This window comes from Ornithodoros turicata, chromosome 5, assembly GCF_037126465.1.
Source record: "Ornithodoros turicata isolate Travis chromosome 5, ASM3712646v1, whole genome shotgun sequence".
Classification (NCBI taxonomy): domain Eukaryota; kingdom Metazoa; phylum Arthropoda; class Arachnida; order Ixodida; family Argasidae; genus Ornithodoros; species Ornithodoros turicata.
The window spans coordinates 81,398,131-81,421,702 of NC_088205.1; the positions used below are offsets into that span (position 1 = coordinate 81,398,131).

Here is a 23,572-nt window from a genome sequence, read left to right on the forward strand (position 1 = left end):
GGTCGCCCTTGTGTGCTGCATTTCGTGTTGTCCGCTATAAAAAGGAGGTTGTTAGGATAGAAAGACGTGCATTCGGTTATGTTGTGTCTGCGGTGATAAGGATTGCGAATGGTGGCGCTTCATTGACTTGTCGGGCGTGAACCGCGCGTTGAATGGTTTAGTACTCCGTGTCATGCTTTACCGCTTCGGAGGATATAGGCCTGTCGGACAGGAAGGTTTATTAGTTTTTTATGGTCTCTTATGGGCAATGTGTGTTTCTTTATAGCAATTTTGGACTCCGTCATCCACGTGCAATCTCTTTGTGACTACGTTTTCTTTCTTTTTTTAATTCTGTGTTCTGTGTGAAGCAACTGTGGCTATGAGCGACACGTACAGACGTGGGACAGATTGAGACAGAATATAGCAGGAGGGAATGGGGGATATGGGGTTAGTGTGCACCCTGGGCCGGCTTCAGGGGGAACTATGTGCCGACATTTGCCTGGAAAGTCTCCCGGAAAACCCAGGGAAAACCTCAGACAGTACACCCGGTTGCGGGGGTTCGAACCCGCCTCACGGTCGTCCTATACCACGGGAGCTGGTCTTTGTTGTTGCATATTTTCTTCTATTACTATTGTGTGTAATATGTTTGGAGCTTTTTGCTGCTACACTCTTAAAAAAAGGGTGTACTTTAACTCCTTTTTTTTTGCCACATATATAACACCCTTTGGAGAGTACAATTACGCTCAAAAGGGTGTCTCCCCACTCCCTCAAGGCAGTAGCATAACACCTTTCTCCCTACTGGAGAGTAATATTACTCCCCGGCAGGGAGAAGGTGTTATGCTACTCCCTTGAGGGAGTGAGGAGACACCCTTTTGAGCGTAATTGTACTCTCCAAAAGGGTGTTATATATGTGGCAAGAAAAGGAGTTAAAGTACATCCTTTTTTTTTTTAAAGAGTGTAACCTTAACTCATTCCTTCCCCCAATGTAATACTTCTTCTCCCTTGGGCGGATGTCGACATCAATAATAAATAAATATCGGTGAAACTTCGTTCAAAGTTATGCTAGATAGATGAAAAAGAAAATTTGCATCTACGTAAAGGGGTGTAGTAGACCGCGGATACCGAAACTCATTCAGCTCTGACATTACGGGAGCCATTTTCGCCAGTCACCAGCTCCCGTAGCATAGTGGTTAGGATGATCGCCTTTCACCACGCCGAGACTGGGAGGTGACACGGGTTCGAATCCTGTCACCGGCTGTGCTGTCTGAGGTTTTTCCCTGGGTTTTCCGAAGACTTTCCAGACGAATGTTGGCACAGTTCCCCCGAAGTCGGCCCTGGACGCATAGTAACCCCTCTGTCCCTCGCTCCTTTCTGCTGTCCTCTCTCCATCTGCCCACGTCTGTACGCCGCTCATATAGCCACAGTTGCTTCGCGGCGTTAACACGGAAATAATAAAAATAAAACACTTCACTACTACTCACTAGCATTCGTGCCTGTAAAGCGTACTCTGCCACACACATACCCTCCTTGTGGCAAAGCCAACTTTAGAAGAAGCAAAAAAAATATATCTCGCTCTCTTCAGCATCGTAGTTATACTACACGAATTACATACGGCCTTGCCCTATGTACGCCGTTCATAGCCACAGTTGGTTCGAGGCGCTAACACGAAATTTAAGCAAAAAAAAAATTCTGCCAGTCAGGTGGTGGTCTCGTGCATACGAGGACCAATCGAAACCACCGATGCTCTTGTGCCTTTCAGATTTGAGAGCTCTACCTCCAAGTTTTTTTAAGCGTTCCTACCTCGCCATCTACGACACGCAGAAAAATAGCTTTTTTTCTTTTTCTCCCCCAAGGCACCGTGGAGCACAGGGGTGACACAAACCGGCCATTGTTGTAACTACCCTCAAGCGGGTGCTTTTCGCAAAACCGCCATCTTGGCGTGGTCACACGCCCTCGGCAACATCATTTTGAGCTCATGTGACTTTGTTTACATGTCGATTTAGCACTTGCCGACATAATCCCGTTGGCATAAAGTCAAGAGATGAACGTATTTCGCCAACGTAAACTACATGGTGCTTCTTCCGCTACATGGTTATCCCCTTTCACCTTAGTTTAAGTACATCACATGGGCTCTGTCTGTTTTAACGCGGGTTCGTCATCACATCTTTTCAAGTGGTCAGCAGTAAAAGCCCCCATGTACAAAACTGCGCGTTTTACTTCGAGATTATCCGAATAAAAGAAATTACCGGGATGGAAAAACGTCCGAAACGGCGCACGGGAACAGCAAACGCGTTGTGTACAAACAGCTTGGGCGCCGATCACTGGCGCGACCATCTTTAAGGTCACGTGCGCGGTGACGTTTGCTGTGACGTGTGACCATGACCTGTCCAGAATGCATTGCGTTCATCCAGCCCATTTTCGTCTATGGAGCAACACACTGGATGGCACCCCTGCGCTGCGGAGAGACCTCAAGGATGGTGCGTCTCAGTTGTTGCACATCATCGTTTCGGGTGGCCACAACGTGCTCACTTGGGCGAAACAATCAACAGAGCCATCTAAGCAATGGAGGAAAACAAGTACCGTTGAGCTTCGTCCTAATTTTAAAAAAATTCCGTTTTATTACCGCGAACCAACAAAACAATGGCCATGAACGACGTGCAGACGAAGACAGCGAGGGGGAATGCACAGCAGAAAGGGAGTGGGAGAAGGAGGGGGGGAGGGGGTGACGGTTAGTATGCGTTAGTATTTCAGGACTCGACAATGTCTCTGAGCCCCCGTCTAACACCAGATACCCATAGATTAAAAGTGCTTAAAAAACAGTGCTGTGTAGGGCAGTCGAGAAGACGAGAATGAAAGACGCAACAGAGGCACTGAACTTCCACCAAGGTGAAATCTTCTTTAAGTTGCCCGTATTTACACATTAACACACCTATATTTGACAGATGCCTCTGACGTCACGGCCCCTCCAGCCCACCAAAACTTGTTCTTGTCTTTGTTTTGGTGGGCTGGACGTCTGAAGTATCTGTCAACAATAGGTGTGTTAATGTATAAATACAGGCAGAGATGGTTACATACAGAGAGATGGTTTCACTTTAGTTGACGTTCGGTGCCATATACCAACCTCACCGTGTACCAACCAGCCCAAATTCTCACTCCTCTTCATACCCGTAGAGTTACTCCCGTCATCTGTGTGTAGTGGTATCGGTAGTCGATACCCTCAAGCGCGAGCGAACACCGCACGGAGCTATACGTTGACATTGCTATCCCTTCATCTTTATAGCGAGTTATACGAACCACACGGTCCCAGCTTGACTGTATACCGTCTGACCGTTCCTTCCTCTATCGTTCCAGGGTAATACCTGCGAGCAACAAACACGGTTCGCTAATCGCACCATCCGTCTTTCATCCCATACGCCGTCATAGTGCGTCCTAATCCGTCCGCCTTATCCCCGTCTGCGGAGGATTGTGAGCGCCTCCTTCCGGGAGCGCCCATCCACCTGTTCTTCCCAGCCCCCTTCGCAACAGTGGCTGCAGCCGCCACATTTCCGGCTCCATCTTTCCCACAAGTAGAGCGACACAAAAACCGGCAGAGCTCGATAGGAAGGCGCATGCGCAGTGGATGCTGCGCCACGCCGCTTCCTTTCATCCCTTTTCCGCTGCGGCTGTTGTCCCCCGTTTTCTGACGTCAGGCTCTCTTTCGTTTTTTGTTTTTTTTCTTTTCGTCGGTATGGCTGGGCTTCAATCTGTGCACCCTTCTTTTCTTCCTTTTTTTTTTTTCCTTTTTACGCACGGAGCCGTATTTTGAGTCGGAACGAAGGAGGGTCTTTCTTGTGTGTCCGAGCCAGCGTCACGCGCCTATCCGACGTTCCACAATGGATCGATGGCCGCTTCTGACGGTAAATGGGCGAAGTCGTCCATTTTGGCTGAAGCATCGAGCTCTGTTCAATGTGCGTGCTTGCCGACAGAGGTGTTGCTTGACAGGTTGCTTCTACGCGAAGGAAGAGATTGAGCTCTTGCGTTTCCGCTCTCTCAGGTACACGATCAGCGTGTTGCTGTGGGCACTTTGGGATGAAGACGTTTCCTTATTGAGTAATAATTTTTTTCTTTTTGTTCTTTGTGTCTCTTTCTCTTGTCATCGGTCGACCATAAGTGCATGGGCTGCTGCAGACGCCAGCTTCCAAAAGTGTCTAATTTCAGGTGCCAGAGCTGTTTGCGTATTGCGCTGTTCGCATTGTGTCATGCGCCTGCTGCATAGTCTCGTAAAATAATAATACAAACTCTTACTATGAAAATTGATGTTCGCTGCTCAGTAATATCTATGACGTAAAATCGCGAGTTTGCGGTATGTCAGACTGGCGATCGGGCGGTGTTTTTATATTATACCACATTCCTTTCGATTGCGTGAATAAGTCGGGTATTTTTATACATTTTTTGAGTTTTTTTTTTTTATTTAAGAATACTGCAGGCCCTGTCTCGGGGCCATTTTCATTCACGAAATGCTGCAACGCCAGGAGTGTTTGCGGGGGTACTATTTTCGCTTATTGTTGATGGCGTAGAAGGGCGTGCGCCCCGGTTTGATCAAGAGACAGAAGTCACTTTTGCCAGTGAAGTGCTTTTTTTTTTTTCCCCGGGTTCCTGTTAGCACTGTAAAGCAACTGCAACTACGAGCGGTGTACTGACATGGGAGATAAAGGACAGCATGAAGATATGGTAGACACGGGAGTTTAGCGCACATCCTGGGTGGACTTCATGGACAACTCCGCTGACACTGTTCAAGAATTGTGTGCCGACGCCGCAGCTTTCGGGCGCATCAGCACGCACCCACTAGGAATGCGTGCTTTATTCGTTCCGATGCACGGAGCATGCTTCACTCTTTTCGGCGGCGAATCGGCAAGGATCTATCATTTTGCCCTCCTTTCGCTCTACCCCGATCTGCGGAGTCTCTTAACAGGAGTCTTCACCGGGTTCTGCTCCATATGACTGCGGAAGGCGGTGCCTGCCAATTGTTCGGAGTGTGAGGTAGTCGAAGTCACGGAGTATATTCTTATGTCGTATGCGTGGTATTCAGTTGCTCGGAGTCACCTCCAGTCCGCCCTCGCGATCTCTGGACTATCGCCCTTTTACTGTTTTGATGGTACTGGATACTCCGAAGTCGTCGTGCACTGCAAGTACTGATTGCATTCCTTCAAGCAATCGGGGCGGTCGACAAGTTCTGACTGTTTTCGTCAATGTCTGTGTTCACTTTTCACACTTGCTGTGATAATAAGTGACATTGTCTTTCAGGGGTGTGGCCTCTCTGCACTTTCCCTTTATCATTCCCTCTTGATTGATTGATTTGTAAAAGAAAAAAAATGGAGGTGTTAGTCCCGAGCCACTCGGAGCTCTCTACTGCAGGACGTGTTATTCAGAAAGGAAAGGGAAAGAAGGGAAGGGATCTGACCGGAAATCAGACCATTCTCTCTTCTCCCTTACATTTTTCCCTTCTTTCCTTTCTTCTGTTATAGCCAGTTCATAAATGTTACCCAGTTTTGCTATCTAAGCCATGTGGAATAGCCGGCACCCACGTAGATGGAGCCAATTTCTCCATATTTTTTTACACCCACTCACTCACTAACTCACTGTATGGGAGATGGCCCTGGTTCGACTCCCGGCACCAGCTATATTGTCAGGGTGTTTTATCCGGGTTTCCCTCGGAAGCTGGAAGGCAAATTTCGCCACTGTTCCCTGGGGAGTCTGCGCAGATCGAACGATCTCCTCGAGCAAGTGTTTACTCTAATACCAAACGTACTAGTTTTTGCACGCACATAACATGATCTGTTCTGCATATTTACGTTGCTCAGTCGCTACAGATATTGAGTGAAGCAAACGAGTTGAAATTGAGTTTAGCTTACGAGTTCTGCGTCGGCTCGTTGAAAGGAAGGAAATCAGCCAAGTCTGACACAAGCAGTGGACGTCCAAGGCGGCAGCGAGTAAAGTGGGTTCAGTGAGCTGTAAATATATCAGATTGAGTGAAGCTCTTCACTGCGATGTATATGTTTACTGGGACTGATCCCTTCTAAGCCGCATTACGGGAACGACTTGGGTCAACTGCGACGAAGCCTAACAGAGTTCAGCAAAAGGACACAGACGAAACGGCACGAGAGAGACTTTCTTCTTTTTCCTCTCTATTTTTCTTTATAGTTCACTTCGTGCTATTTGGAACATAGAGCGATGCAGTGCAGGTTGACATTCTTATTATTTTTTCTGTGAGTATGCGTACGTTTGAATCTCGGGATCAATTCACCGGAGTGGAACGCCTGAGATGCTATTTACGAAAGTCTAAGGGTGGTAAAAAGGCAGCCAGAGATTCGGATAAACTCTTACACAAACTCCATGGTGGAACCTATGGGAAAAACCTCCCACTTACGGGTTCCCAAGTCATTGCCAATGACCCGAAAGAAGCGAAGCACGAACCGGGGAAGCATAATAGCCAGAAGTAGAAGTTTACTTGCCCAAAGTAAGGTAAAAGTATGTAAAGTAAGTCCACCAAGTAGTCCAACAGAATCTTCAGGTTACAGGACCTGCTTCCTCTGCTTTTTTTTTTTTTTTCGTTTCATTATGGTAAATTTAAGGAGAGGTCAGCCTATAGACAAGCTGGCTTGCTGCTCCGAGCTACCTGACCTACCTATACCTCGGCTTCCTGGTGCCGAAAGTCACTCAGCCTAGCGAGCCGTCTTCTTCTTCGTCCCACGGAGAATGGCCATGGCCGTCTGTTTTTGGTTTTTGTTCCTTTTCCGCTCACGCCCCAGCCTCTTCATCGTCCTCGAGGTATCGCGCGTCGTCGCCACAAACACAAGACCCAAACCAGGCACACTTAAAATTTCCAAAGACATAAATTAAACTTTTCCTGGTTTGAGTCTTGAGTTGGTGTCGTCCTGCAGAGACTCTACGTGCACAGACTCAGGGTTTTGAATTTCCCGTGGAATTTCTCCACCAGCTGGCCTGCATCAACGCCGTACTGTCTCTTACAGGTGCACGACCAAAATTACCTTTAGAGTGAACTTTATCGCCATGACCCTCGAAGTCTCACTTATTACGAGTCTGTTACAGTCTACTTACAAAATTTTGTTTCTTTTTGCTCACGATGTGGCACAGTCTCCACGCACCTGACGTCATTGCATACTAAGAGAGAAAGGTGAACACAATGGTGCTTTCATATGATAGATTGATTCCTCTGAAGACGACCTGACGAAGCATGTGTAGCTGACACGCCAAAGACAAAATGCCAAACGAGAGAGCGATTTTTTTTCTTTGTCACATTTTTTATCTTTCCTCGTCTGACGAATTTTATAATACCCAGTCATTTCCTGTCGTCACATTGGAATTTTTTTTTTTTCATTTCCTTCCCCAGTCTTCCTTTTTATGACTCATCGTAAGAAACCAAGAAAGGAGCGCCCTCACCTGGCACAAGATTAAAACTCCCTCCCCACCAAAAATAAAATTAAAAAAGAAGTGCTAAAATGTTCAAAGAATGAAGATAGGGTGGAAGAGAGAGAGAGAGAGCGAGAAAAAAAAAGAAAAAAAATACTTGCACAACGTTTCCCCGAAGAGTCAGGTGAATATGCTAATGGAAGTCCCGGCCAAGTGTCTTCCCCCTTTTGGATTATCCAATCTAGACCGTCAAGATTTCTCATTAAGGGCTAGGGTGTGGAGTATATTCCCCAACTCGATGGATGGCCAAGTGCACGTACGACAAAGCCAAATAACCGGTTTTGGTAATGAACACCCCCCCTTTAAGAAGTTCGTCCGGCTTTGACTACAGTATATTGACGGAGGAGCAGTTTGAATATTACATGAGTTCTCGGTATCCATCCCCCCCTTAGGAAAGTTTTTGACTAATATCTCGATATTACAATGTGGGTGGCTGTTTGTAATATTGCCAGGTGAGCGTTTAGGTATTAATGCGCGCCTTCGCTACTAAATAAGAGATCGTAGAGGGTGGGTTTGTAACTGCGCTTTCGTTAAATGCTGCCGGCGCGTTATCGTTTCATAGAAAGAATGTCGCCTAGTTATTGTTAGGGTTGCGTTGTGTCGGCTTAATGCGAGCCTACAGCGTCTCCAATATTTCGCTCTTTTGTGGACGAGCCTCCTGGGCCGACTTGACAGGGTTTTTTTGTCTTCGAGCGTCTGAGGAAAACCCAGCGAAAATACCCAGACAGCAGAGCTGGCGCCTCAATTCGAACCCGGGTCACCTCCCAGTCTCTGCATGGAATGCCATAATAAATGCATAAATGCATTAGTAATAAATGCATCCTGTGCTCCGTGATTCGACAGTTACTCCCACGCGAGGGCCAATCGCAACATTCATTTATAATCCCGATATCCTCCCAGACTAGAATTCTGACTTCTTTTTTCTTTTTCCTTTTTTTTTTTCTGGCGAAGAGCGTTCGCTCGTAACGTCAACTGTTACATTTCCATACATTCTTCGTTTCCCCCCATCGAGAACACCGGTCCCGTTTTCTTCTTTTTTTTTTTTTGTTCTTATTTACTTATAATCCCGGTCAACCCAAATGGTTTGCCCGTGCCGTCGCGTGACGTCTTGAGATCGCTGAGGTAAAAAGTAAATATAACGCTAAAGATCCGGGCCCATATATACACTTAAGTGCCCGGAATCGCAGTGCTTTTTTTTACGTTATTTTTGCGCTACTTGCACGACAAGGCACTCCCACGTGAACAATTGTGTTGTCCACTAATCCTATTATTGAATGCCTCGTGACCCTCACGCTTTACGGCGTTCGATGCGGCCACGTCTATAAAGACGACCAAACGTGACATGAAATTTACGGAATTGGAACGTGTAACGCTGATGCTGCATATATGTATAGGACTGCAATAGGGTTTGAACGGTCATCAAAAGAAGTTTGGCTGCGCGAGTATATGGGAATTTCGAATATCGAGGCTAGATAATTGCGTATTCGATTTGAATTTCGCACCCCAAGCAAAGTGTGCGTCAAACACACTATATATTCGAACTTTACCGAACGTGCACGCGTTTAGAACGGAAGCGCCACAGGAGAAGGCAGACAGCAAAGTGGGAGATGCATGTATTTAAGCTGCGTAGCCAGACGTGTGTGTGTGTGTGGGGGGGGGGGGGGGGAGTTAGGGGGTTCAAACGCCCCCCCCCAAATCGTACCCTTAGTAGTGGGAGAGGGAAACGAAGGTGAAATCCTCCTCTTCCATGTAAAGTCCCCATAGAGCCCCTCCACGAAATATTTTTCTGGCTACGCTGCTGGCATGTATCACGCAGATGTGCCGTGTATCAATACGAGGGGGGTAGGGACGGGGTAGGGACGGGGTGGGGAGGCAAAAGGGAGCCGGCCCTTCATATTCTGGAGAAGGGCCTCTTTATAACGCGGTCCGCCCCCGGGTGGGCCGCGTGTTGGATTGCACGGCCTATGAAACGGTCGTCGGGACCCAAGCAGCACAACATCTTGGCCCAATATTGGACCAATATTGGACCAATATTGGCAATACAGGCCAAATCTTGGTCAAATGTTGGGCCGACATTGCCAATATTGGTCCAATATTGGCCAAAGATGTTGTGCTGCTTGGGGACAATATCTTTTGCGGCGCTGTTTTCGATTTTGTTAAACATCAATACCGTTCGGTTGTGTAACTGCAATCGAGTTCGTATTCGCTTCGCTTTTAAATTTACCATTCGAACAGCCCCAAAAATAAGATCACGGCATTTTTTATAAAATTCATGTCACGCCTTCGTGTCGCTACAAAAGACAGTCAAGGCAATTAGAGAGAGAGTCAATTACGCCTTACAACTCCGATGCAACCTCGTGATGTACTGCAGCTCGCTCAAAATGAAAAAAAAAATCGAATTTTTATTTTTGTTAGTGTGCGCAGGAACGATGTCATTATCTTAAGTACGAGCACCAACTTGGTTTCTGATACAGCTCTCGTTCTTTCAAACTACCCGTATTTTCTGTCTCTACGTCGTCATTTTTCACGCAAGTTGTTCTCGTGTTTGAATTAACGACGAAGCTCAAGTTGAAAAATGTCGCTAGAAGACGCTTTGTTTCTCAGGTCACACTGGATCAGGATAACTTTTTGACAGTTTAGGCAAACAGACAATGGATTTGTGGAGAAACAACAGTTTGTAAACATTCGATGCCTGTCGTAATTGATGATGGGCTGCCGTCGTTTCGACGGGAATCATTTAAAACATTGCGCACTTCGTAAATCCATTGATGCTGTATGTTGGCAATTAATTTGCAGTTCGCTGTTTTCCAACCCCGTCCGTCCGTGTGCGCAGTCTAAACTTTGGGAAGATAACTGCGTGTTCTTGTTTTTACAGGGATTTGTGTTTAACGTGCAACAAACTGTAGATACGTTTAACTGGAGGCGACGAAGGTGTTTTCACCCAATTTCTCGATGGATCTGACTGTAGCGCTGCCAAAGTGACGCCAGCCAGAAGTTGACCCCAGCCCCACACGCCATTATTGTATCATTGTCAGCGTTCTTGTTCTCGTAAATAAAGATAAAGATGAAAGTTTAGTACCTTGGATCTATTCTGAAACAGGCAAATCGCAGCACTGCAGAAATATGACATAACGAAGTAGCCTTGGTACACACCATGGGTGGAAGGATACTGCTACGGCTTTTGATACGAACTCAGAACGGGGCGTACGCCCCTCCGTTGGTCGACACACTAGTAAGATAACGCGACAGAACATGTTCTAAACAGGAAGCCCGCACCGTCTAGTGTGTAGGAAGATACTGCTGTATACATCGGTTTCCAGCCGGCCTCATACACTGCACTTTTGCAGGCAGCACAAGCAGGAGAGGAGGAAGCACACAGCCCGTGTGCTTTCCTCCTCCCTGACTTGTGCGGTAAACTGTTTTCAACGTGCTCTCCGGCTACACGGCGCCGCGCTTTCACTATGGCGGCGCTATAGATTTTTATACGAAGTGACAGTGAGGCGTACGCCCCTTCGTCGGTTGCCCCAGTTGATTAACAGTCCACTATAGATGTCGCAAACGGGAAGGGGCCGCTCTGTAAAGTGTGTAGAGGGGTGACCGTTGTAGCTTTTGATAAGAAGTGCGAGTGCTGCGTACACTCTTAAAAATGAACTTCACCACATAGCACGCTCTTAGCTAACCATCATCTCGAATGACATCGTTATCTGTCCCGATTTGTTGAAAACGGGGGGCTTACACCTTTTGTGTGACAATTATGAACAGCATAGGTGTCACAAAAAAGGGCGTACGCTTCCCGTTTTCAACAAATCAGGGCAAACAACGATATCATTCGAGATGATGGTTGGCTAGGAGCGTGCTATGCGACGAAGTTCATTTTTAATACTGTACGCCCTTTTGCGGCACTTTGCCAAATGTCAATAGAAAGTGGCTTTCTCACGTACACTCTAAAAACTGCAACTTCACCGCATAGCATCCTCTGCGCTAACCATTGCCACGAATGATTGCCTAGGACAGAGGGGGGCGTACGCCTTTTTGTGTCAATTTGGATACATGGTAATTGACACTAAAAGGCGTACGCCTCCCTCTCTCCTCGAATCAGAAGCGATAATGCTATCATTCATGGCAGCGGTTGGCGCAGAGCATGCTATGCGGTGAAGTTCAGTTTTTTTAGAGTGTATAGTCGAAAGGGAAATCATAGTCCAAAGTTGCAAGTGTTATCTCAACATTTTGCTCAAAGATGTTATTCTTTCCTTCTTTTTTTAGGACTTTACGTCAGACTTCTACTTTCGTCAGTCATGGCGGGACGAACGCCTCTCCTTCCAGAAGGTGACCGGCCTGGACAGCATGACTGTAGGCGCTGAGGTGGCCGAGAAGATCTGGGTTCCAGACACTTTCTTCGCCAACGAGAAAAGCGCCTACTTTCACATGGCTACAACACCAAACACATTCCTGCGTATCAATGCTGGAGGAGAAGTTTTTCGCAGCATCCGGTGAGTTCCTGTTATGCATTCATTGCGTTCATGCGCTTATGTTGACCTATAGCCAAAAGTCGCGTCAAATACGGGGCTTTCCAAGATAAAGTACGAGGCTTGAAATAAAACACAAATGAAGAAGAACAGCTGTGGGTGCCACACTATACGCGTTGGAGTACGCAATATCCGAAAAAAAAAAAAAACTCCTATAAATTGTACTTTGTTTTACTTGAAAGAACTGATGTTCCGAGGCTGGAACAACATAGAAGGGACAAATACACACAAGGCCTCAAATTGCCCAAGAAATTTTCATCTTTCATCTTTCATTGTTTCACTTGTTTGTCGACAAATCGTGAACTTTGAAAGAAACCGTCTTAGCATTTCCAATGATCCATATCGCCACGCGTGTATGCGGGTTTGCGCTGTTTTGTACCAGTCGAAACTTTAAAAAAAATTCTTTTAAACTTCAAAAAACATCTAAAATTTCCAAGTGTAACAAAGTCGCAAAAAGTGTAACAAAGATAATGCACAACCAAGGAAATTACAATTGGAAAAGTAAGAAATTGAATAGAAGACATGATTGATTGATTCATGAAAAATAAAATAAAAATATGAAGATGTGAGACCCGACGAAGTCCGGTCTCACACCTCCATGCTACTCCAGGCTACTCCACAACACGTAAGACACTTTGAGAATAGCATATAATAGAACAACAGCAGTGGCACTTCTGATGATGAAGCGACACAAAACAATAATGAGAAACTATACTATACAGAAACTATACAGAAAACTATAAAAAGGACACTCTCGTTCCGTTTAAAACGAGACTATACACAAACGATATTCTCTTGTGAGAAAGTATTTTTTTTAAATAATTACCGTTGTTTACTGTCTGGAAAAAGATCCTTCTCGGGAGAGACAATCAGACAGTGAGTATCTTTCCCTCGCTCAGAGGGAGATTAAGGGCGGAAATCCAATCCCGTGGACACAATCGACTGGCACTAATTGTGTCTACCCCTTTCCGAATACTCTATGATTAAGGCTTCGATTGACTATTTATAGCTCCGCATGGGCCGCCTATACTTAATGAATCTACCGATGGGATCAAGGATTCGCCCCCTCAATTCTTCTCTCCGGCTCACAAGCTTGAAAGTCATTCCGTGGGATGCCCCTTTTCACTTCTTTCTTTTCGCTGCGGTATTCTTTATTTATGATTTTGTCGTTCAACCTTAGACCCGCGAAGCAACAGCGGCTATGGAGGGGCGTACGGACGCGAACAAGTGGAGAGTGCGGAACTGTGCCCACATCCGTGTGGAAAAAAATCGAGGGAGAACCTCAGACAGCGCAGCACGTGGTATAATAAGAAAAAAATTATGAGAAATTTGAAATTATTGCGCAGCGCCGAAGTAGTGAACGCAATATTGAAACCGTTCGTGCCGAACTGGCGGCGTTTGCGGTACACTGACGACGAACGTCGAACGTTTTCCGCAATTTTTAGCCTTTTACGGTGATGCTAGCTTTATATATATTGGCTTGATTTCATCGATTTATTTCGCGGCATATGTGCTCTTATAGACTTCCACAGCTGTATTTCACCTTATATGTAGTTGATACTAAATAAAGACAGATAATGACAACTAAGTTTAGCCTCAGATCATGAAAGAAGGTCAAATTATACTTACAAAGCAGTGAAAGTACATTTGATTATTGAGTAGAAATCTATCAGTGTGGATTAAGTCGTGTCAATGAAAATGAAACAAAAACATGTATCTTTTCCCTCGAATCACCTTCCTGCTCCCCGCACTTTCCCTACTCGACGCGTGTTCCATTAAAAAAAAAAAGAAAAGAAAAAGGAACTTCCTCAAAAATTAAAGGTCTCTTCCCACTAACAACTATCTCCAGCGTCAAAGAAGAGAGGCAGCCATTCGAAAAGCAATTTTCGGCTCCCTCTATCCATTGCAATGTGCAGAGAACCGTTTCATAAATGTGTTATTCCTGGGAGCGATCTGCATTCGATTCGACTGTGCCATTTGTCGGAACGCATCAATGGTTAATGTCTTGGGGAAGCACGTCACTATCGCGCAGTTATGGCTGGCGGAGCGCTTCTTCCGTAATTGCTTTCTGTTCCGTCTTTGCCGTGGGCTGCGCTCGTAAATGCCTTCAAGTTGCGTTGCCGGTGCCGCATGCGTGAAGCGCTGATGTTCGCTGTATGAGGGATGTGGGAAAGCATCGCCACCTGGCGTTGGGGTTATAAAGCTGACAGGAACGCGGTATTTCGAACAGGTGTGAGTGCCTTCCGTGGACTGGTCAGCGTATAGTGGAAAATTTTGTTGAAATTATATGGGCGCGGTACTGTGTATGCTCGTAAATAATTATATACTGCGCTAGTCTTTTTCGGCTTCAGAAGTTTGAATTGCTTTTACTCGTGGGATGACGCCTTGGAACGATATAAACATTTTTTACAACCGTAATATGCGAGGTGCTTCCCGAGGATTGGGCAAACATTTTCCTAACTTTACGTTTGATTTTCCTTTCGAGAACTGCGCTGCATTTACGTATTTGCGGTATGCCCTATACTTTAACGTAATGTTGTTTTCACAACCACCGCCATCCTTCACGAGCTTTCATATAATTCAGTTAATATTCAGTTTCATATTTAATTCAGTTAATGAACAAAAATGGTTCGGTGGATTAAATTATGACAAATTCCACTGGGCGTTGTAGTGGAGAAAATCTTACACTGGCTTGAGTGTGCATGTTACACTGGGGATGTTACACTGCACATGTTAAACGGGAGGCGTACGCCTTTTTTGTGACACTTATGCTGTTCATAATTGTCACAAAAAGGTGTACGCCTCCCGTCTTCAACAAATCAGGGCAGATATCGATATCATTCGAGATGATGGTTGGCTAGGAGCGTGCTATGCGGTGAAGTCCATTTTTAAGAGTGTACACTCTTAAAAATGAACTTCACCGCATAGCACGCTCCTAGCCAACTGTGATCCGGAATGATATCGTTATCTGCCCTGATTGGTTGAAAACGGGAGGCGTACGCTTTTTTTGTGACAATTATGAACTGCATAAGTGTCACAAAAAAGGTGTACGCCTCCCGTTTTCAACAAATCAGGGCAGATAACGATATCATTCGAGATGATGGTTGGCTAGGAGCGTGCTATGCGGTGAGGTTCATTTTTAAGAGTGTACTCTATCACGAAGACTGCAGGATCAAGAGCGCGACTGACGGTTGATGGGGCGTCACATTCATACCTGTTCTTCACCATTGGCTTCTTTCATGTGCTTCTTCCTTTTGTGCGACGTATAGCGTTGCGCAACCAGACGACGGGAGTTCGAGTTGTACTTGCACATAACTTCATTTTCATATTTCACATCTCATGCTTCTCGTGTAATGGGGTAGGGTACTCCTCTCAAGCGGTGAATCACCCCAGGCCATAGTCATGATTTAGTTGTTGTTGTTTTTCACCCCCTTCTTCACGTAACGACCAATGACAGGCGAGACACAAAGTAATCCAGGTCGATTACTTTGACGAGAATATAGGGCCCCGATACGATCTTTAAATCCGATCACGAACGAAGTCGGGCTGTCGTAAGTCACATCAAACACGTAGCACTTTCATAAGTCCTGCCTTCAAAGCGTCAACATCGTTGTCCTCTCTCATCAGGCACCTATCGCTCACGAATACTGATCGGGTAAAGAAGGAGGATGCGCTTCGAGGCAATCGGCGTTGCCTTGTCTGTGATTCTCTGCTTGAGGCGACACTAATCGAACTGTCGAATCTGTCTTCACCTTCGTCTCTCCATGCAGCTCAGAGTTTAGATCAATAAGTGGGATCGAACTGTCCTTGGTTCCAGCAAAAGGCCACCCTTTCCCGCGTTCCACCCTTGGCTTCCGGAGTTGCGTCTGTAGAGAATGCCAAAAACAAAATGAATGAAAGAAAAGCGAGTCCCGCTTCATTTTCGCTCCCTGGTCTGGGAATGAAGGGAGAAAAAAATGGAAAGAAGGATCCAAGAAAGAAGGAAAGAGCCGACATTTGGCATTTTGCCAAATATTTTCATTTTCTGTTTGTGCGTCGGGCCTCGTTATGGAAGGCGCAACGCAGACGGTGCTAAACTATACACGAGCGATGAGCATGAAGATGCAAATAAAAGGGGGAGAAAGAAAAGAGAGAGAGAGAGAGCAGTTCGTCCTTAATGTTTCGTGCTTATACTAGGGAGAATGATAAAAGATGGTTGCGAGCGCGGGGCCTCTATGGATGTTCGCGGTGTAGGCAAACAGAATACACGATCGTGCCGCTCTTTCTCGTTATTGTTGTGTAGCTGTTGCTTTTTAAGTGAAGGCGTTACAGAGTCGTTGTTTACGGAAATCACGCATTTCCGTTTCTTCTTTTTTTCCTTTTTCTCCAGCGAAAGTTAATGGAGGAGATTGCTACTGGGACGCGAAGAATGCTTTCTTACGAATATTTCTTCTTTGAAACGGAGTATGCGTATGATAATTGTTGGTTCTTTGTCTGTGTTGGGTACACTCTTAAAAATTAACTTCACCACATGGCACTCTCCTAGCCAACCATAATCTCAAATGATATCGTTATCTGCCCTGATTTGTTGAAAACGGGGGCGTACGCCTTTTCTGTGACACTTATGCTGTTCATAATTGTCACAAAAAAGGCGTACGCCCCCCGTTTTCAACAAATGAGGGCAGATAACGATATCATTTGAGATTATGGTTGCCTAGGAGCGAGCTATGCGGTGAAGTTCATTTTTAAGAGTGTAGATGTTGCTCTTGTGTGTACGAGCGAATGTTTTGTGTGTGTGTGTATATATATACGTGTTACTGAAGCAGACTAGTTATCTCGTTACACACGAAGTTCACTGAACGGCAGAGTATATCGAACAACAGTCCTGCAAAGCGATACCGTTTTCTGAAATGAGAAATCTCGGATTAGCATTTTCGCGATAGTTCTCACGGATGTTCTTTATTCCGTCGGAAGACCACGAGAGGTTAGGAGAGGTGTACATAAATGGACAAGTGGAGAGAGGGTGTCAGGAAGGTATAGGAGGAAAAAGGTGAGGGTGAATTTTCTGGTCTCAAAAATGTCCAGGGCTTCAGGGGGGAAAACTGCTTGGATTTTTTTTTCCAGTTCAGTTCAAGTTTATCAATCGTTGATACATTTGTTATCTGAAATTTCACAGGAGGAGGCCCCAAAGTAAACTGCCATGGGGACCGCTTGTTATAGTGTGCATGAGGGTACATTAATAGGCATTTGGAGGGTGAAGTAATGTATCTAAACTATAAAAAAAAAACAGCCACAGAAAATGTACATGTATTGGGTATTACGTACAGAGGACACATTGGAAATTGGAAGCAGGATATAGGCAAGCGGAGCATACTATGCCGGGAATTAATGTAAGCTAGAAATCAGATAGTTCTCCAAAGAGATATAAAAAGTGTGTGAACAGTGGGATGATTAGTTGATAGTTGGTATCGCATCCCACATTTTAGTGGCTGAAAAGTAAGTAGTTTGTTTTCTATAGTTAGTATTATCTCTAGGTAAGTGAATATTTTCTTGTTCCGCGAATCTGGTAGCATTTATGTTAAAAAGGTTATGTGAAAAGTTTGGTTGGTTGCTGCCGTTCTTTTTTTTTTGTGTGTGTGTGTGCTTTTTCTTTATTATTTTTTTTTTTTTTTCAAAGCGATCAGCATGCTGTGTTCGATCCTATCAGTTGGATTGACAACGAGCGGAAATGGTAGCTGTTTCAAGCGCATTTCACGTGTGCACACATATCTCAAAAAAAAAAAAAGAAAAGAACAAAAAACGAGGAAAGAAAGAAACGAGGCTTGATCGGCAACGCCAAGTAGGTAACTCATGTCATTGGGCGCATAACGACTAAACAAGTCTACGACACGACTTAAAATTATGTCGTTCTCTTCTACTCCGCTTAGAATGCACATCGCTCTATACTTCATCCGTCATCTATTGCGTGTAACAGCTATACGAAGACCGAGCAACAGGGATATCAAACACACTAAGTATAGCGGGAGATTTGCTTTTGATTCCCCCAAAAAAGGGGGAAGGATAGAAATCCATGTTATTGACGCAGAGGGTCGCAGATTTGGGCCGGTATTCGATCGCTGGGTGCCTGGGAGTCTGCTCCGCCTCTTCACCCGTGCTTGGCTCACGTCCAGGAAAGTTTACTGGTGAAGCCGACCGGAAGAATTGTTTCCCGGGCCTTCCTGTGACGAATGGGACTTCCACACCGTGGGGTCTGCACAGGACGACGACCACGCCTGCGGTATCATTTCTTTTTTCATTTTTTTTTCTTTTTTCATAAATTCGCTCGACGATTATTTCTACGCTCCCCATCCGCCCAGTTCTGTCTAATCTGTCAAAATGTCGTGAAAAGGAAGGCAAAAAGGACTGCAATATAAATATTCGTTTGCAGTCATCCGTGCTCTAAAGACCGGCTAGGTTTTCTCCCACGTTATAAGAGGGTTTCTCCCACGTTATAAGAGGATTTCTCCTCGTTGTAAGATGTTTCTCTTTCCGCGTAATAACTTGCAGTTTAATAAATGTTGGTCCGCGCACATAGACGTGTTTCAACAACTGTACGTCTTCTTCTACACTGTCTGAGGCTTCTTTTCGGGTTACAAAATGTAGTTCCCGCGTTATAACAGGTTTTCCACTCTTAGAGGGATGTTTAACGTTTCAAGAGGTCATATATTTGAAGGTCGTGTGTTTCATTTTGAAGACATTCTGAAACGGAATGTCTCCAAACGAAATACACGACCTTTACGTCATCATACAGATGTCTTACACATCATACACACATCATACACACGTCATACACACGTCATACACACGTCATCAGCTCTTGCAGAACGTTGTCTTCTCACTACTGCCCCGAGGTTTCAAATTTCGAGAACGCTGTACGTCTCAGTTAGAAACGTCAAACGTTTCACGCAGCCCAACAGTTTTAGTCAACAGCTAGAGTTGTGCTACTTGTCTAAATATTGGTGACAAACATGGAAGACAAACAATTCTTCTCGGTCCTTATAGAGATATTTTGCATGTTGAGTTTAAGAACATATGACATGGAATCAAGAAACAGCAGAGTTCCAGCGCGCGCTTGGGTTTGTAATGTCGCCGTAACTTGTGCAGTTAAGCGCTACCAGCTGCCCCACCTGTCATGTTGAAGGAGACATCCCGCACTTACTCCTCTACTGCACTCGTTACCACCAACATCGTCTCCTCCTACGATCGCGCATCGCTCACCTGACGGTTTCGGACTTATCTCTAGCTACGCTGCTCGGCCCCACACAATACAGTCAGGTGACAAAGGCACTTGCCCAGTTTCTGCGGTCCTGTGGCCTTCTGGGTGAACTGTGACCAGTCTCATGTTTGTTTTTCTCTTTGTTCTTTTGTTTTTCTTTTTGTTTATTTGTTTTCCTTTTCCTTTGTTTTTCTTTTGTTTGCCTTTATTTTTCCCCTTTTTTCCTGGGAATAGCAAGCTGCCATACCGGTGGCTAACCTTTCCCTCTTATTTTTTTATATATAATAAACATATTCCCCCCTCCCCACTACCAGCTCATGGAAATTTTATCTTTCAACGTAAAAATCCTCACCATTTGTTTTTGGCCTGCTAGCTCGTGTTACAATATTGCGTTAGTGTATGCTCCGCGGTACTTTGAGCGATGAAATAAAGCTGAAACACGGTTTCTGAAGCCGGAAACAAGCAGCGCAGAGTGTGTTCACATATTCTATGGTATTATGTCACATATGTTATTCTATGGTATCTAAATACATCAATAAAATCATGACGGCCTGCCCAGTAAAACTAAATTGGTGAAAAAAATCAATGGAGTAGCCCAACGGTCGCTATCTCCTCGTTCGCTTTAAGGTCGGGCTGCAGTCTTGAGAGGGGATTTAGGGAATCCCGGCACCTGCACTCTAAAAACAGAACTTCACCGCATAGCACGCTGTGCGCCAACCATTGCCACGAATGGTAGAGTTATCGCTTCTGATTCGAGGAGAGAGAGGGGCGTACGCCTTTTTGTGGCAATTTGGATATATGGTAATTGCCACAAAAAGGCGTACGCCTCCCTCTCTCCTCGAATCAAAAGCGATAACTCAATCATTCGTGGCAATGGTTGGCGCACAGCGTGCTATGCGGTGAAGCTTTGTTTTTAGAGTGTGCTGTGCTGCCTGAGGCTTTCCCTCAGTTTTCTGGCATGATTTCTAGACGCATGTTAGCACACACTCTTAAAAATGAACTTCACCGCATAGCACGCTAACCTGGTTCGTTGAAAACGGGAGGCGTATGCCTTTTTGTGACAATTATGAACAGCATAAGTGTCACAAAAAAGGCGTACGCCTCCCGTTTTCAACAAATCAGGGCAGATAACGATATCATTCGAGATTATGGTTGGCTACGAGCGTGCTATGCGGTGAAGTTCATTTTTAAGAGTGCAGTGGCCCATGAATAGAGTGCCGCGTTTTGGATGTTTATTTTTGGGCGGATTCGGCGTATGTTTTTCGATGTTTATTGATTTTCGCGAAATCGGAGTTTTTCGACGTTTTTCCTGGCGTGTACATGGTTTACCCGACAGTTATCGGCGAATAGCAATTACAATGTAATTTCAGTGCTGTGCGCGTCTAACGCAGCCTTAACAACAACAACCGATGCGAATTACCAGTTTTTTTTAAGTACCTGTTCTATAACTGCTGCAATAACGTAGTCTGAGGTCCTCTTCCTTTTCCTTCCCATCTCGAGTGCCTCGGAAAGACAGGGCCGCCGTACGTGGAAAGTGGAGGTGTATGTACTGTTGTAACCTCCGCAGTAAACAACTAGAGGCCGGTGACCGAGATTATACTTGACGTCACGTCCCTAAAAGGTTCACAAGCGCGGTGGAGCACCTACAATGGCAGAAGAATGAGATTCCCGACCAGTGCACCCGATCCGGGACAAAAGGATTGACCCTGGAACACTCAACACTCTTAAAAATGAACTTCACCGCATGGCACGCTCCTAACCAGCCATCATCTCGAATGATATCGTTATCTGCCCCGATTTGTTGAAAACGGGAGGCGTACGCCTTTTTTGTGACACTTATGCTGTTAATAATTGTCACAAAAAAGGTGTACGCCTCCTGTTTTCAACAAATCGGGGCAGATAACGATATCATTCGAGATGATGGTTGGCTAGGAGCGTGCTATGCGGTGAAGTTCATTTTTAAGAGTGAATGTGGTCGCAGGTCATCCAACCGTAGCAAATACCATGAGAAGAAGAGTATTAAAGGGAAGCCTACTTGAGATGTTGGAATCCTAAGCTGGGCACGTGCAGAAATTTATCTGTCATGGTTCCTGGAATGTACCTCTGTATTCGGCGTTTTTCGATTAAAACCGAATGAGAGAAAATTTACCCGGCGTATGTTTTTCGATTAAAACCGAAACCGCGGAACCCTACGGCCATGAAGTCGGCCCAGGAGGCGTATTAAGCTGCGCACCAGTCATAAGTAGAGCTGCTTCCTGGTGCTAACACAAAACCGAGAGAGCTGATCACGGCATGCGTTTATCTTTATTAAATATAAATATAAAAATATTTATTATTTATTCTGATGTCGTATAGGCGTATATGCTTAAAGTACACATACGCGTTCGCTCGAATAAGTACATCGCGAAAGGGGAAGAGAGAGTCGAAGACTTCCGCAGCAACGAAACCGGCACCGCAGGAAACAGTCATGTTCCGGCCGAAACAAAAGTAAAGACCGAAAAAGTTTTTACGGCCTTAGCGGCGATAGTTTGGGATCTCCAACTTGCCACTCTTAACTGATCCCGTCTAAAAGCGGGAATCCGCGGGGGAACAAGGACATATCTTCGTAGTAGTAGAGTATTGACTGGAGTCCCAGGAGGGAGGGAGGAAGGAGCTGGTCGAGCACGATAGCGGAGCAAAGCCAATCGAACTCAAAGGAGGAATCGATGCGGAAGTCGAGGGCTCTCTTGTTGGGACCCATATCACGAGAGAGGCCCATCTCAACCTACAAGTCTCTTTTTCTCGGTTTAAAAGCTTCCTCGCTATGGTAGTCGTTGTTATTTATATTACTTCCTTCGGAGGCCGAGGAGTGGTGATATGTAAAGTTGAAGTACCGCGGAAGTCATTTTTAACACTCTTCCTTTTTTTCTTCCTATAAAACTGCTAAGTATAGGCCAGTAAGATGCACCATGCGAAGTAATTCACACTACAGTCATAATTATCGCATAAATTGAATTTAAAGTACGCCGCAGAAAGCGACCGTGCGCAATGGCGGTGGAGAGCAGTGCCAGCCTGTGATCTGCATCGAATCTCGCGCAGACGCTACAAGGATCGCGCTCGCTGATTGGTCCAGAGAAATGTTGTCTGCTACTCCGCTGTCGTCTGCTACGCGGTTGTTCGGGGTTCTGAAAAAGCATTGTTGCTTCTTGCTCGGTCATGATTCTGCCGCTCCTTCTATTCCCCATTCTCCGGGAGAACTGGCAACACTGGTTTACGGCGGCAAAGGGACAAGGCGCCGACCTCATCGGTGACGTGAATCATACCTTCTCCTCCTCATTATACTCGGAGTGGAGAGTTAAGGGTGAACTCGCGGAACCATGTTTATGTGAGTTTTTTTTTTTTTTTTCTGATAAACAAATTGCACACATCAAAACCTTTAGCGCTATTCGGTAAAATGACACACGCACTTACATCAGACGTCTTAATCTGAAAAATTTTTTGGATGCCCCTCTGTACGGCCTTTAAAATACGCGGAGAAGTTGGTGGTGGTTGTGAGGAACTTCTTCTCCGCATTCATTTGCTGTGACTGCAAGCAGTAGCCACTGAACCACATGCATCACTGGAACACTGGAGATGTCACAGTCAAAGAGTCACGGGCAAAGACGAGAAACCCAGCCCGTGTCCGTCAGGGATCGTATTAAGGTGTCTCTGGCAAAACATTGGGATGCCGAATTGTTACGGGACCCTAGAAGATCTTTCACATTTAATGGATCGTTGGTCATCTGGCGCGACGCAAACTGTAAGTACAACGTCAGCCGTTCATAAGCAGAACAGCGTAGGAGGATGTGCTGAGTGTCCGCTAGTGTGTAACAGGTGGAACAATTCGGGGAGCATCATTTCCTGATTCTGTACATCCTGTGAGGCGTGCGAGAGACATTCAAGCGGAGTCGATACATTAAAGACGCATGTAGTCTACTTGCGCCACGAGTGATGTATAGCAATCAATATTCAGGGTCAGTTGTTCTCAAGTAGTCCGGATGATATCATGTCCAGCAACTACGCGATGATGAATGGTTCTACACCCTTAAAAATGAACTTCACCGCATAGCACGCTCCTAGCCAACCATTACCTCGAATGATATCGTTATCTTCCCTGATTTGTTGAAAACGGGGGGCGTACGCATTTTTTGTGACAATTATGAACAGCATAAGTGTCACAACACAGGCGTACGCCTCCCGTTTTCAACAAATCGGGGAAGATAACGATATCATTCGAGATGATGGTTGGCTAGGAGCGTGCTATGCGGTGAAGTTCATTTTTAAGAGTGTAGAACCATTCATCATCGCGTACACTTTTAAAAATGAACTTCACCACATAGCACGC

The 23,572-nt window shown here is 45.4% G+C and overlaps 1 protein-coding gene and 1 long non-coding RNA gene across 7 annotated transcripts in view; one reads left to right on the plus strand and one right to left on the minus strand.

The window, feature by feature from the left end:
- Window positions 1–6,120, minus strand: part of LOC135394972 (uncharacterized) — a 58,714-nt gene extending 52,594 nt beyond the window's left edge. Inside the window, exon 1 of the long non-coding RNA XR_010422984.1 lies at window positions 5,871–6,120. This is a non-coding gene — a long non-coding RNA (uncharacterized LOC135394972). The remainder of the gene's footprint in view (window positions 1–5,870) is intronic.
- The window catches only part of LOC135394971 (gamma-aminobutyric acid receptor subunit beta-like), a 144,188-nt gene that overhangs the window by 60,224 nt on the left and 60,392 nt on the right, over window positions 1–23,572 (plus strand). For all 6 annotated transcript variants that reach the window (XM_064626101.1, XM_064626104.1, XM_064626100.1 and 3 more), the window contains exon 4: window positions 11,713–11,939. In XM_064626101.1, the coding sequence (XP_064482171.1) occupies window positions 11,713–11,939 (227 nt within the window). The remainder of the gene's footprint in view (window positions 1–11,712; window positions 11,940–23,572) is intronic.